The sequence below is a fragment of the Mchenga conophoros genome, linkage group LG23 (assembly GCF_057382185.1).
Source record: "Mchenga conophoros isolate Kocher_MC1m ecotype Shallow Benthic linkage group LG23, M_conophoros_male_GT1.1, whole genome shotgun sequence".
Lineage (NCBI taxonomy): Eukaryota > Metazoa > Chordata > Actinopteri > Cichliformes > Cichlidae > Mchenga > Mchenga conophoros.
In genome coordinates, this window is record NC_140547.1 from 15107035 (window position 1) to 15122499 (window position 15465).

The 15465-nt window shown below is 39.7% G+C and overlaps 1 protein-coding gene across 2 annotated transcripts in view; it reads right to left on the minus strand.

Annotated features, from left to right (window-relative positions):
• tgfbr3 (transforming growth factor, beta receptor III) overlaps positions 1–15465 on the minus strand; it is a 73335-nt gene that overhangs the window by 39478 nt on the left and 18392 nt on the right. For both annotated transcript variants that reach the window (XM_085265509.1, XM_085265508.1), the window contains exon 3: positions 7478–7665. In XM_085265509.1, the coding sequence (XP_085121635.1) occupies positions 7478–7665 (188 nt within the window). The remainder of the gene's footprint in view (positions 1–7477; positions 7666–15465) is intronic.

Genomic DNA, 15465 nt, shown 5'->3' on the forward strand with positions numbered 1-15465 from the left:
TGGCTAAACCCCATACCACAACATTTTTATAGTTGAAAACATAGACAACAAACTCCGAGAACTGCCTGGAACCAATCATACTGTGTTATCTGATGTGTGCGTATGTGCGTGTGTCTTGTCAGTCTGGATCTTGGTTCTTTCCGGATCACTGAGGGTGTACAGAGAGAAGGGAAGCTCAGGCAAAGAAGCTCAGAGATAAAGGAGAAGCGGACCAAAACCTGTTGACCGCTCTTATCAGCGCCACCCACATATTTGAGAGAGATGGTGATGCTACCTGGAGCCTTCCTCCTAAATGTGATGATAATCAGTCTGTACTCAGCTAAATGCAAAGCTCCAAAGAGGGAAAAAAAAACCCTGAAAAGACGCTGAAGTGAGACAGGACGCCTGGATAGCAATCTTTTAGTGATATGACACAAAAGCAGGACATGTTGAAGTAAATAACACAGCACTGAAGGTGGGGAGAGGGGAGCACAGGGTCAGGAAGAAAAAAACACTAGATTAGAGATGCAGTGAAATCAAAAGCATATTTAGCTGTATATCGCGTCCTGTGTTTTGTTTGGACTATGTTCCTTTTTGGGCAATTTCCATTTACCAAAAAAAAGAAATGTTAATTCCTTTTTAACAGGATCCTCCCAACTGCTAAAAAGCAAAAGCACTTGTAAGGGAATCTGCAACTGATTCCAGTTGAGACTGGTCAATGAATTTTATCATTACTGGCCTACTTTTCTGACAGTTAAAAATAGTAACGTATGACTCGTGCAATGGAGCATTTGTACACCTGAGTCCCGCGTTTTTTCTACTCTGTTTCTACACTTCATTCAGACATAAAAGTTACTATGTACAGTAGCGTTAAACTACAAATCTGTGTACAATCAGTAATAAATAATGGGATCAACAAAGAATGGCATTAACATGCATAGTCTATATAGGCCAACACCACAGTTACCAGTGTGTCTTCTAGAAAAGCGAGCTCGAGCCCTATTATTTGTCAGAGAATGCCAATAAAAATGGTATAAAAGGCACCAACCCCACAAACATGGTTCAGTGACTCGAATTAGCTGAGGTGAAGCCTAGCAGACAGCTCCTGGCCACAGGTACCTATAAGGTCATGTATCTGTAAACCCCGCCCCCAAATTTCAAAATTGCTGTTTGTGGACCCAGCCTTAAGTGGCCATTAGAGAAAATACAGTTTTTGTTGAATGAGGCATCCTGTTTAAAGCACTTTAAATGCTCAAGTGGAGTAGAAAAGCGCTATAGAAGAACCAGTCCATTTCCAAAAATGTTGTTGTACTTTAACGTGATGTATAAGTGCCGCTACTTTTTAAAAAATAAAGGTTATTACTAAGTTCCAAAGTAAGCTTCAATTAAAAAAAAGAAAGACCTAAACAGGTTTACTGTATGTGTTCGGTTTGTCTTGTGTGCTAGCTAAAGTCATATCTGACACTGTTACGTTTCTGCCTGGTAAGTTCTTCCAGCTAGTCACTCACAGTCTAAGATATCAGCAAATTCCAGCTGATAAAGCAATCATCTGCTCTACCTCTCCCTGATTCAGAGCCAGTGGCTGTGTTTGATGTTTGCCTAGGGTAAACTGATTAGAAAAAGATGGGTGATTTGAGATATCACTGACCCCTTTTATTTATTTTCTACCCTATCACCCAACCTTATGCCCTGACAAGACTCCTTTTTTTGGAATTGCTTATTTTGGCTCCACTTGGGAACAAAGTGTTTACAGTAATGTTGGGCTCGTGTACATTCATGCGCATGCAGCAGTGGCTTGTTAGGCAGAGTACAAAAGGCTACCTCTACACGTGACAGAAAAAACATGTGGAAGATTGTTTAAACTTGATACCTACATCTTAAAACCAGAGCAAATAGAGAAGAAAAGAACACTTTGAGATGAGGTCACTCTTTTTTTTTTTAGAGCTTAGGTGGCAAAACACCAACACCTCCAGGTTAATAGTCAAGCCACGAAAAGCTATTTTGCCTCAAAAACCCAAAGGGCTTTCAAGCTCGGAGGAAATATGAGCAGCAGTCCACAGGTCGCTCTCACTAACTCTTGTCTTACTCTGCAAGATTGGGCTGTTTTTATAAAATGTAATTCAATTTTGTGAAAATGTGAAAATCATTCTGACATTATTTGAGGAAATCATTTCCTTCTGAAACACACAAGCTCAACCTGGCATTGCAGCTTTACTAGCAATTGAAGCCCAGCCAAAAGTCACTTTTGACCTATCCAAGAATACTGACTTTCCAATTTGGCCTGTCTCTCTGTCCTCGGAGGCCCACATGGGTAAAAGAGAGGAAAGGGTTTTCTGTTACTTTGAGCAGGGCCACTGAAGCTGAAGAAATCATCTATCTCTATTTCAGACAAATGTGAATAACACGTTACAAGTAAAAAAAAAATTAAAACAAAAAAAAAAAAAAAAGAATTCCAGTCAAGCCAGTATCATAAGTGGTCATATTTTGAAAGAGGATAGTTAAGAGTCTATGAAACAAAGCCTACTGTTAAAGACAAACACTGAATTAAAAAAACAGAGTTTGGGGGGGTGGCTTAGATTTCAAATCCAGATCAAAAATGTTACTTTGAAATTGCAGAGTAGCTCAGTTAAACCATCGCACATATTTTACCCAATGTGGCCTGGCACTGCTCAGCACCCATTGTGTGGGGTAACATTTAAAAAGAAATTATTGGCAAATGGTTCAAGTTGCTGAAATATAAATAAATGACTCTTTACCAAACTGGAGCGATGAACCACTGATTACTCTGTAATTTTAAATTGTTTAAATAATAATGAACAAAAAACTAAATCTCCTGGAAGCAAATTTCTACCCAGCTGCAAACATGATCACAGTAACCATGCTAACATGGTTACTGCTAATCTGCAAACGTAAGCAGAAACACACTTATGAGTCGATAGCATAATGGGTAGAGTGTTTCCTAGATGAAAATAATAGGTTCGTAAATTAGTAATAGTGTATCCTGATATGACCAAGAATGTGCAGAGAAAATCTCTTGGCCACTCAAAGCACAAAAGTTCTGACATTTTATCAAAACCTACAAATTTCTACATCATGGTGGCAGGGCGCTGAGAGATATGAAAGCCGTCACAAACGTGAACTTTTAATCTGTACCAAAGTTACAGACTGACCAGACGACAGGCTCACTAATTTACCAACTCTTCTTGGATGTCTTCCAGTCAACAACAGAGTTGCACATTCTTGGCATGTTTGTGCAAGATTTGTCATTTTTGGCTGGTACAAAAAACTGCCTTGACTTGGTTGTATATGCTATGGCAGTCTAATGATTGAAGAGTCTCCTTCAAACCAGAGGATTTTATGTTGATATAAAAACAGCTTTTGTCACTTGTAATATAAATCAAGAGTGCTTTTAATAAATGCCAGTGAGAGTCTGTTCTTCTTTTGGATGTGTCAGTAATCAAAAATGATAATTCAAACTGAAACTTGGAGCACAGATAGGTATACTTTTATCACTTTGAACGCAAAGTTCGCAGATCATTCAAAATCAGATCATTGTATGCATTTCTAGCTTCAGTCTTCCTAAATGAGTGATTAGCATACTGTCAACCTCTGGTTGTTATTGTACAGTCAAAGCAATCCCTGCAAATGTCACGTTATCCAGACGAAGCACTTTGCACAGTCACTACTGAGGTGTTCTGTTGCACTTAATAGCTCGGCTTTAGTGTGAGATTGGCCAGAAGCCAAAGTGTGTATTGTGAGTCAGGTCCAGCTGTGCCTTTTCTTTCAATGAGTAGCAGTTCATACCTACTGGTTAATACCCATAAAGAATGGTTTCACTGGTACAGGCAGGAAACAATTCATTGCTTTCATGTCTTTACTGAAAAAATAGACAAACTGCAAGCCATGACTTTTACACATGGGCGTGAAAGAGATGTGAAGCAGGCCTCACACACTGCAGCTGCAGCATGTCTGCGCGACTGTACACATGTGTGTATAAAAGTGTCTGAAACTGACCATGCAATCTCCCTTGTCCATATTAGCCCATGCACACCATGTGCAATAGCAGATTTATTCCACTACCTGGTCAAGCCTTAGCTGAGCAGACACTTATTAGGAGTCACCGGGGCACATTGTGTTCTCCAGAACCTGAAGCTTCACAACGACACATTCAAAACATCCAAATACAGACTGTACTGCAGCCCAGTCACAACCTCGTCCCCTATCCGCTGAGGTGTGGAGGAAACCTCAGAGAAGGTCTACAGTACCATGCATTGACCAGGCGCCTTCATGAAGGCTTAGAAAATAAGCAAAGGAAACACACTAAAGCATACTCAGGAAATGATCGATTAATTAGAGTGAAATAAATGCGCAATCCTTCAAATTCAATGACAAGAAATATATTCATACACTAAAACTGAACTCCAACTTTAAATTAGGCCTTACTTGCTTTTCAGTCATCAGTCCCAGTTTCCTTAGTATCTTAACATAAAATAGAGTCTTATAATAGGACTACTACAGTCTTTTCACTGACAGTTAACATATCTGAATTACTGTACTGTCAATAAACAATGCTGCTGTATTTAGCCATAATTTTCTAAAATATGTTGGACAAAAACCGCAGATGCACAGAGGAGAAACTGATTACGCTGCAAGAGTGGTCTGAAGGCTTCATGTGGGAGTTCTATTTTGCCACAAAACCAGGATGTTGTCTTGTGTTGGAAATCACAGTAACTGTTGGGAAGCCAAGCTGACTACAGCTATTTTCCTACATGCTCCACCTTTTAAGCCAAACAGTATTACTGCTGAAAACTCAAAAGAGTTCTTTTTTTACAACTTTACTTGTTTTTTGAAAGAAGTAAAGGGTTTAGACGCTCTGTGGTCAAGGATTATTAATGAAGACCAATGAGGTCTTTTCTCCAACAGCCTTCTAAGTAAGAACATCCTTGCCCAAATGCAGACTAGGATGTTAAGATCCCCTTGTTTCACTTCTATTTTCTCACTGGATTATTGCCACCTCCGGTCACAAAAGATCAGGGGCAGATTGTGTCAATAAGACCATAGTCTGACGCATTGTTTGCCCTCCAACACGGTCCTGTTGAAGGCTGTCAGGAGCTGCTTGTATCTGAACAGGCCAATCTGTGCCCACGTCTCAGGTGGAAACAAAATCAAGGACCAGAGTGGGTAGAGGGTCTGGGTGTCCTTTAGGATATCTTATCTAATCATAAGCAGAAACCTCCAGTAACAGAGTGAGCTTCTGTAGGGCCACCTAATCTCAACCAGACCTGGCGTGACCTTCTGTAGCCAAGGCTGTAGGCAGGGGAACAGACAGCTGGATTTCTCCCTCCTCCGCGCTAGTCCTCACTTGACCATGGAGGTGATGGGTGATCGAAAGCTAGATAAAGTGATGCGTTTCACAGACTCTGTAACTAAGTCCTTTACTGTGCTATAAAGCTGTAGTTTTAAATACAGCAAATTAGAATAACATTCAACTTTTGTACACCACTTACAGAATAATCCAACTGTAGTTAAGCTAGTAGAAATTCAACACTGGTGATGTTTAGTGATGGACTTCTCACTGATCTTGAACTTAGAATAAATAAAGTCAGCTGAAAATAAGGATATATATCAAATGAGGATATATATCGAATAAGGAAACCAAAGGTGTGCTAAATTAGTTCTAGCAGACATTGCTGTTTGACTGTATTTATGAGTCATCATTTGGTCGATGACGACGTGCAGAAAGATCTCCTGAGAGCAAGTGACAACAAGATTTAAACAGTCAGTCTTGTGGGTTGCGAGCAACTTTCACAGCAGATAAAATATGGTTAGGATTGTTTGATTTTCCATACAAGTCTGTTCAAGCTTAAAACAGGAACGCTCTTTGTCATGTGAGTCTTAAATCCATACTAGGCATACTTTGACTTGCACTCTGTCTATTAAAACGCCAATCAGTTGGTCTGGGAATTACCTTAAGGTGAGGAATGTGCTAAGGCCAACAATCATAACTTTCAGCAGGTGAAGACAAAACCCAGTTCAGTTTGTTCTGTGTGAATACAATATCTATCTGCATGTAATCATAATCCACCCTGACACAGTAAATCGGGAAGTAGATGAAACGGAGCAAAGCCTTCAAACTTTGCAGGACACATCCAAAAAAATCTACTAAATGATTCCACAGAAATTCATAAATAAGAGCAGCTACAATTTGCATCGCGCTTATGGTAATCCCTGGTATTTGGGGTTCAAATTATTACAATTACAGTGATCCAGTGTAGTTTCTGACTGTGAAGGCCACGTGCACGTGTAATACTGAAGTCCATCATTTTTTCCATAAATACTTACTCGGTAACTTATCAACTGGATAATAATGTTTATCTTCAAGACTCGCAATGTAAACTCTGCTAGTCACTATAAAGGAACATAAATTCTTTCGACATTGCACCATTTTAGGTTTAATATTACATTACATTTTTCCTTAAAGGTGAGGCTTCAGTTGTTTTAGTTCAGTTTAAGCTTTGTTATTGGCCGAGTCATTCCTTTTATCGTGTGTGTGACGTACGCAGCTCTCGTCTCGTGAGTAGTTCACGACCAATGTGAAGTGTCCACCGACAGCGATGACTAAAACGTCTATAATAAGACATAAAGTGTCAAGATATGCATAAGTTTCCATTTCACAGCTATTTAAATGTTTCCCTCTCAGCCACCCAAATAACATTTCTTTATTTATGTGCTGATGAAGCATACCCACACACACACTGTGCTTCTGTACATTTGGCCTTGGCAACACTAATGCTTACATCAGCAACACAACTGCAATGACAAGTCTATACATGCTGCTTTTCACACTTCTCTAACAGAGGGGGATGAAGGTTTAAAACCTAGACACCGGTGTTTTGAAGGACGTGGGCCTGTGATTCATCTCCAAACTATTGCTGATGATTGGGACTCCAGCCACGAGATGTGCCGTTTAACACCCGAAGATAGGGAGCGGTTTTACAATTAACATCAAATACAGGAACACTATCGGTAGATGTGCTGACAGTTTAAATGAGGCAAATGGTGGGAAAATACCAGGTGCTTAAATTACTTATCACTTTGTTAATTACTCACGCTAAAAAGGTGTTTCTTTGAAAGCTCACCTGATCATAATGTCTGACACTGTTTTTGTTTTTTGTTTAATGAGTGGAATCAATAAAATACAAAAGGCGTTCACTTTTGCCAAGAAGTCTCCTTGAAGTAAAATGGAAAATAACTGCAGCCATTATCAGAACTGAGAAAACTAGGGCAGTGGAAATATCAACCACAGCAGGTCTTACAATCTTCATCCAGCTTATGGCAGGTCACTTCTAATTTGAAATTCTTGCTAAATTGAAAAATTAATATAAATAAATCTATGAATATACTTTCTCTGCCTACTAAATTTTGATCAACATTAAAGCATTTACAGGTTAACTTAAGACAATTTAAGTTTCAGGTTCTTTGACTAAGGATGACTCACTTTTACTGGAGAGTTGTCTGGTCCCTCATGAGCATGTCCTCTCAGGTTGATGATGTGGACCTCCTCAGGCAAGCTGGTGGTGCCCCTGCTTGCACACCCTGACAGGATAGTGAAGCTCTTCAGCATGGCTTGCACTGGGTGTCCCGTCCCCACTGGCAGCAACTCACATGGGCTGCGAAACAGCGGTCCTGCAGCAGAGAAACAACGATTCTTGCAATAAAAATAAATATTAAAGCATGTGTATGATTCAGAGCCTCATATATTGCTGTCAATTAAATCCAAGCAACATTCTTGAGGGCTTAAAAGGGAAACTAACCCACGAGTGACAAAAACTGCAGTCCCTCAAGTGGCCACTTGAGCAGGCCATACCCCATAGACTTGTATGTCAAAAAGCACAGCTTAACAGCAGAAAAATCCTATTTATAGCCTATTACAAAAGCATTTTACCTCTCTATATTTAAATGTCTCCTTCATAACTGCACAGGAAGCTTTTTTTAAAAATTATTCATTCACTTTAACTTACTAAAGTTAAATTTTTGTTTTTTAATCTTGACACAGGCAGCTGTAGTTGCCACCTTGTCCTCACAGAACAATATATTTCATCTGTTTATGCTGTCGGTGCCTCTTGGAGAATATCTGATAGGATAATCTGGCCAATAATACGTAAGTAGCCTGTGCTCCAGTTTTTTTGTTAGTAAAATGCTTCTATATTATTAGTCTGTTACTGAGCATTTATTGTCAGATATGTCTGTTTATTAGACCTTACTAACCTTTTTAGTGTGAGCGCATAACTTAGTACTCCAACCTCTCATCCACTCTAGTCCACAGGTGGTTTAGCTTGACTTTTTTTAATGCTAAAATTGGATTTTATGAGGTGAAACTTTTTAACAATCATCAAATGCTAAAAAACAAAAAACAAACAAAAAAAAAAAAAACTACATGTCAGTAGAATGACTGGATACATTTGTTTTTCTGATTCCCCTACAGTCTAGGTTTTTCCTCTAAATGGTGCCATGTTATGCACTCTAACTGTATGTATGCTGAGTAACATGAAACACAAAAGCATCATCATCCCTAAATATAAATGCCCTAAAGTAACTTCACCGATTTCCTGCAATGGTTACATTTAACATTCAACAAGAACCAGGGTTTGCAGTCCACATCTTTTAGAGTCTGAGCAAAGGTCTACAGTAATGATTTAGTTCATACTTTACAACTTTGCATATGTCAGCAAGAAAAGAGCAATTTCCTGAACAATCAAAACATCTGGTGAACACTTGTGGTGTAACAAAACTGCATAAACTAATTGTTGTTAAGGTCAGTCAGTAGGTTTTACCGATCTAAAATCTGAAATCTTTCTATTCTTAAAATCGGAAGTCTTATTTACTGCGAACCATCCCTTGTAGTTGATATCATCCTAACCTGATGCCCACAGTGTGGTTTGAGCCAATGCTAACTGACATTGGATCAGATACAGATGTAGAGAAAGAACTGTTCATGCTCATGTTCACATAGTGCGCAATTTAAGGTTGCCAGTAAACCCAATCTGCATGTTTTCAGACTGCAGCAGAAAACCCATGCAGACACAGTGAAGCCATCCAAATCCAACAAAGAAGGCCCCCAGCTGACTGGGCTCCTTACGGACTGCTAGAAGATCGTGCATTTACTGACTGGCTGAAAGATATAGGCCTTCTGTGGGATTCACAGACCATAGTCACCACCTTAGTCCATTTGCTTATTGCCCAAGTTGTTCCCACACATAGACTTTACCTGGGCTGGCCAAGTGTCTTCGGAGTCCTTTATTCTTTTAGTCTTTTATTTTATTTTGTTTTATCTGTCTGAGAGAACAACGCCATCCACGAACAGACAACCCTCTCACTTTTTATTTTAAAGTTCACCTGGTGGTAACCAGTACTGCTCTAGAGAACGCCTTGTCCCTTAAATTCCACTGCCTGCAGCTGATATCAGTAGTCCTTGTTCTGCTCTGGGGACTGACTTTGAGTTGGAGGGCCATTCTTACCAGGACTAAGTAAAGCTATGAGGCTGCGAAGAAGGACAGGGACTACTGTCGCCAGCTGCAGTCCAAGAAAATGAATTTGAAGTTCAGTGACAGGACAAGAGACTCACTAGAGAAGCAGTGGATTTTAAGCACAGTTATTTGTTTGTTTGTTTCAAAAAACTACCAAATATAAAACTGTGTTTATTATTGTTTATCATCATTTACTTTTAGGGTACCTCCTTTTGTCCCAGTATACAAAATTAAAGACATTTATATAAGGATTTTTGTCTTGGTTTCCCCATCATTTTTAAAGCATGTCATACAACTGTCAACTCTCAGTAATTAAATGTTCACATTAATACGTTTTTGGCAACGGGGGAACTGGATGTACACATATCTCTTTTACTTTCCAGTAGATGTTCGGAGTTCAGTCAGTCTGGCTATGCTTTCTCTTCTGCACAGTCAGCTATAATGAACATTTCTATCATCCATTAATGCTGCAATTCCTTGACCGGCACAATGGTTCGTTTAGATTCACATGACTGCACTTACCATTCACACTCTTGCATGATATGCAACTTCTATTCATAGGCCACAACCTTTGTGGTGGTTAACTAACCTAACCGCAGCCTGACAATTTCCTATGCTATAAATTTCCTTTACGTTTTAAGTGAGTATGACCCACTTAAAAACAATGAGGGTGCAGTTTGCAGATGCACAAACCTCAAGTGGGACTCGGGGTGGTACAAGAGAATTTGTTCCGAGTGAGGTAACAAACAGCACTTTTACATTAGAAGGTCAAGTACACTATGAGAAAGAGTTTGGCCAAGTATTTTTTTTTCTTGGGGTCAGACCTCACAGGCTTGTGCCAGCCAAGGCCCGCTCACATTTCAAACACATCACACTAAACACGCAAAGGCTGCCAACAGCAATCAGATGGAACATTTGGAAATAATTAAAGTCTAAGTGAAAGACAGTTTGATAACAATGTTAAACTCTCCAACTGACTCCAAAAACACAGCGCCTCAGCGGTGGGGTACAGCTAGGGGGAAAGGGTTTGGGGGTTTTTTTGTTGCTCAGAACACATAGCTATTGTTTTCTCTTTCTGTGCCGCCAAATAAGCCTATGTTGGATCAGCATAAAGCCAGAGATCATGTATGGCATAGTTTCCCTCTCCTTGTTGTGAGGAAAACATCAGAGAATTTATTATTACCATGTTTTTCTCAAGAGATAAATCCCAAACTTGTTTCTCGTGAATTTACTACAAACCCAGAAAGATTATCTTTAACTCTTACTGAAAGGATACATATATTAAAATACGGTAAGGTCTTACTATAGCGATAAAACCACCAGACCTAATGGCAAAAACCTGTGGTGCATCAGTACGTCAACCCCCGCCTAACCCCCCTCGCTTTTCCTCCCAGCGGGCCGAAGCCTATTCCCTCCCCAACCATGTCAGCACGCCTCACTCCCACAAACACGTCCGAGGGCACTTCAACTCACTTTTTCCCCTCACACATGGAGAATAACAAACAACTGCCAGACAAACAAAGAAAAACACACGTCTTTCTGGGAGACTGCCAAAAGATTACAACAGCTGCTGGCCAATGATGTGATTTTGTAATTGTTTAAAAATACAGCAGAACAGAGAGACTTATGGGAGAAAAGAGCAACACATGGATAGAAAAGTAGGACATTCACGGTGACATTGGTTTTGTTTTTGTACAAAAAGGCAAGATCAGCCAGTCGGTTGCAAATCTGTACGAAACCTAAGCAAAAAAATAACAAATAAAAGTCACCAGATCTGTGTGGAAATAGCCAGTGATATTTATTATTCCCAGAAGATGATGATGTCTCTGGCCAATTATCATAGGCAAAATGTTCTCATGACAAAGTATATCGACAACTAATGTTTTCAACAATGAAAAATACAGCAAATAGTCATGCTCCCAGGGGATGCATGGATGATCACACTAAGTTTCCACAGAAAATATTTAAAACTTAGAGGAAGACTGAGTCAAGTGAAAACCGAAACCCCCGGCTCCAAAATACATGTTGTTGGATAAATGGGCAAATGTTTTACAAAAAAAGCTGAGAAACAAGGGTGTCTGTTCACTAAAGTCTTGGTGTGTTTCATTAAAAAAACGATCTATGCAGTGACAAGGCTTAGCTAAGATGTTATCATGTTATTGGTTCATTTTATTTCATATAAGGAAAGGTGTGACACCATGAGAGCAGCGGGTTACAGGATTCATCGTGCTTCCTGTGTTAGCGCAGTTCTGGTCAGAGTGACGAACTATAAAAAAACAATTCGCTGTATAGTGTTGCAAAAACTAAAGATTCTCTGCAAAGCCAAAGTGTGAACAGCAAAGGACCAAACATGATCGCGCATAAACACGAGGAATTATACACTTCAGACAAAGCGAACTAGTAATAAAAGTATTTGTGAATCAAATACATTAAATGTGTGTTTTGTCAGAGGATAAGCTCCACCCATTTTTCCTGTCACCTCTCCCCTTTCACCACAACCTATTTTAGCCCTGAAAAATGTTCATAATTTGTCCCATGGGCCAGTTTTCAGATAAAAACTGTGCATTAATATCGAATTAGCCTCTTCTTCTGTGCAACATCATGAGTCATTTCCAGGACACCGTCTAAAGATATCCATCATAACTTCTAAACTGTAACACCTCTTGTGGAACAAGTCCGATGTCTTTTAACGAATACGAACTAGTTTAGGTGACACTGATCTAACAGTGTCACACAAATAGAGAGTGCACTGTTTGATCAAACTGACACAAACCGTATCATGCATGTCATTACCATCAGCATACAACCACAGTTGACATCAAAAGTTATACAGGAAATAAAACGAGCATCTGTTGGCCCCACCACAGCGTGGTGTCTGCTGTCACCTTTCCTGTCTGCCTTTCTCCCCCGCATCTGTCTCCCCTTCTCTCCATCCACCTTTCTTTTCCCTCAGTCTTTGGTGGCAGGCAGAGTGTGTCCTGTCCAGCTGCTACTAGTGACTTTAGCTGGTCAGGCAAAACACCCACAGCACAGGAATGAGAGAAGCCGTTGTTCACTCGGTCTGAAAAGCAAGTCTACCAGACACTCTGAAGAATACATCCTTAACCCATCTCCAAAATTTTTAAAACACTACAAAATCTCAGACATACTGCAAAAGGCAAAGCCCTCCATTATTCTGTAACTCAATCTCACTCCAGTCAGCCATATCAAATTGATCTTGCAAACTACATAAGAAGAAAAGAGCAGTAAATATTCACCTTGAATCCTGACAATTCTTTGTTGCAGTATCATTCAAAGTAGGGCTGGGCCATACTGTACCGTTCACGGTAATACCGGTATAATATTGGGCAACGATAAGAAAATGAAATATGGGTAAAACGCGCATGCACAGTGCCTTTGTTTTCATACCCACATAGCGGAAAAAGCATGGCGGCGACGGAGAATGAGAAGGGCGAAAGCGGATCGTTGAATGAAACGGATGAACCAGAATTGGTTTGTAAAAATGCTGCAACTTCAGTGGTGTGGAACTGGTTTAGCTTTCATCTGTCAGATACGCAACAAAGCACTATTTTTGGTAGAGCATGCTAGCGGGCCGTTGTTATTACCGTGTTTTTTGGAAAATACGGCACACTTAAAATCAATCCTTTGATTTTTCTGAAAATCGACAGTGCCCCTTATAATCCCGTGTGCCTTATGTATGAACTCTGGTTGTGTTTACTGACCTCGAAACGATTTTATGTGGTACACGGCGCTCGAAAATCTCTCAAATGTTTTAGTACAACTTTGCTAAGCTACGAACCCGCACAGCTTGATGGATTGTCGGAGCATTGCGACTATCGTAGGCAGGAGCCTGGCGGAGTGATATGTACTGTGCTTCAACATAATATTACCGTATTACGTGTGTATAGCCTCTTTTTAAGTTTTGTGGGTATTATACATGGTTATGCTGAGGATATGTCGGCCAGTTTCCACTGGAAATGCCTTTTGGTTAAACTGTCAGCAAGGAATTTGCATTTGCACTGTTAATTTTTTATATAACTTTAATGCACATAAAAAACAGCTGCTTTTTTAAGTGAATATACGTTGTTGGGTTTTTTTTGCACTAATAAAGTTGTGGAGTTGTAAAGTATTTTGTGTCATATCAATTATATCGTCAGTTATATCGTTATCGCAAATTTTCAAATGTATATCGTGATAAATATTTTTGGTCATATCGCCCTGCTCTAATTCAAAGCAAAGTCTATTTCTCACAGGCCTCTCTCTGAAAAGAAAACACCTGCAATAAATGAAATTTAAGAACCAACAGCTACAAGGACAAGACAGCTAAATCTTCATTAACACCTCATCATCAGCCTAATCCTTCCCATGTCGGATCACAACCCAAATTCATTAAAAAAAAAACTATGATTTGAATTCAAATTTCTTTGCGTACAAAGTTACAAGATTAAGATCTTTAAAACGTGTTTATTAAATTAGTTTAAATGGTTAATATCGTTCACCTTTGCACGCTTGTATTTTCTGACAATGTGTTAACAGACGAACGATCTGAAACTGAAAGAGAAAAAAGAAACCATTTAGTCCACCTGCAGTCTGAACTACACACCTAACCACCCACTGACCTCCCAACACTGTGTTCTGCTCTGCGGTTCACTCATCTACAACACTGCATTAGCAGATAGTCCTCTGTTGTAACAGGGCTCAGGGGGAGGGTTTGACAGCTGGCATACCTAAAGCAAAAAAACAAGGGCTCAGGAATAGATCAGACTTTATTTAGACAATAGGGTTTATCTGCAGATGGATGTTTTGGGCTGCTGTTCAGAGTCCTGCTGATCAACACTGAAATCTATGGAGAGCCACAATTAAACTAAAGATTACTATTCATCAGAAACTTCTTCGCAGGCAGCTTACAAGCTTATTATAAAGTATTATGCATCAGCACCGGCAACTACTGCAAATGTCACAGCGTCGAAACCACATGTAATAATATAAAAAGATTGTGGTTTCATTCTGAAAGTGAGAAGTTCTACACAGACAGAGACACATGGCAAATAACTTTCACCGCTACGTTTGTTCCCGTTTACTCTGCGTGGGCACACACAGGAAGATGTTGTGACGTGGATTTGTTTGAAATACTTCGTTAAATACTATCTTGATGCTTCCCCTACGATTTACCACGACAGAGGCAGCGTTTATAAAAGATTGTGAACAGATAATTTAGTATCTGGCGATGTGATGCTGAACTATGTCACTGTAGCATATATTTGAGCAAACTGCATCTAAAATGTACCTTTTTCAAAATTTGTTGTTCTGGTTCTGGCCAGGAATATAACAGGAAAATATAAATGGCAGAAAAAAGAAGCTGAGCCTGGCAGAAACTGTCGAGAAACTTTTCTGTGTTTAAAGTAGAAACATTGTTTAAAGAGTTTATCTCGTGTCACGATGGCAGAAAGAGAGTAGTCAACAACACATTTAGAACAAGAAAAAGGTTTCTCCAAGTTAGACTGTTGGGGACGCCGTAGCTTCTGTGTAGGTCTCTTGCCTGTAAGTTCGCTGATGGACTTAAAGTATGTTTCGGCTGCAAACTACTCAGTTTCCCCTCCATCGCCACCTCAAAATGTACTTATTTATCTACAGGGCTCTAGAGTGCGACCAAATTTTTCAGCAGTGCGACTAAAAAAAAATAAAATATTTGGTTGCACCTGTGCGACCAACTGTTCGGGTAGCAAAAAATAAAAAATAAAAAATAAAAAATCTGCAACCTTCCCTGTGGTCAACAACAGACACACATTATGCCCCTATCGTGGACTAAACCAATCAGAGATAGTAAGGGGCGGGACCTCTCTGATTGGCCGTGGTCCAGTTGAAAGTGCAGGTGGAAGTGGGAGGTGAGTAGCTTGAATAAAGCGATATCAATTCATTAAATCCTGAATCGACTTTTAAATATAACTGTGTTTTGCCA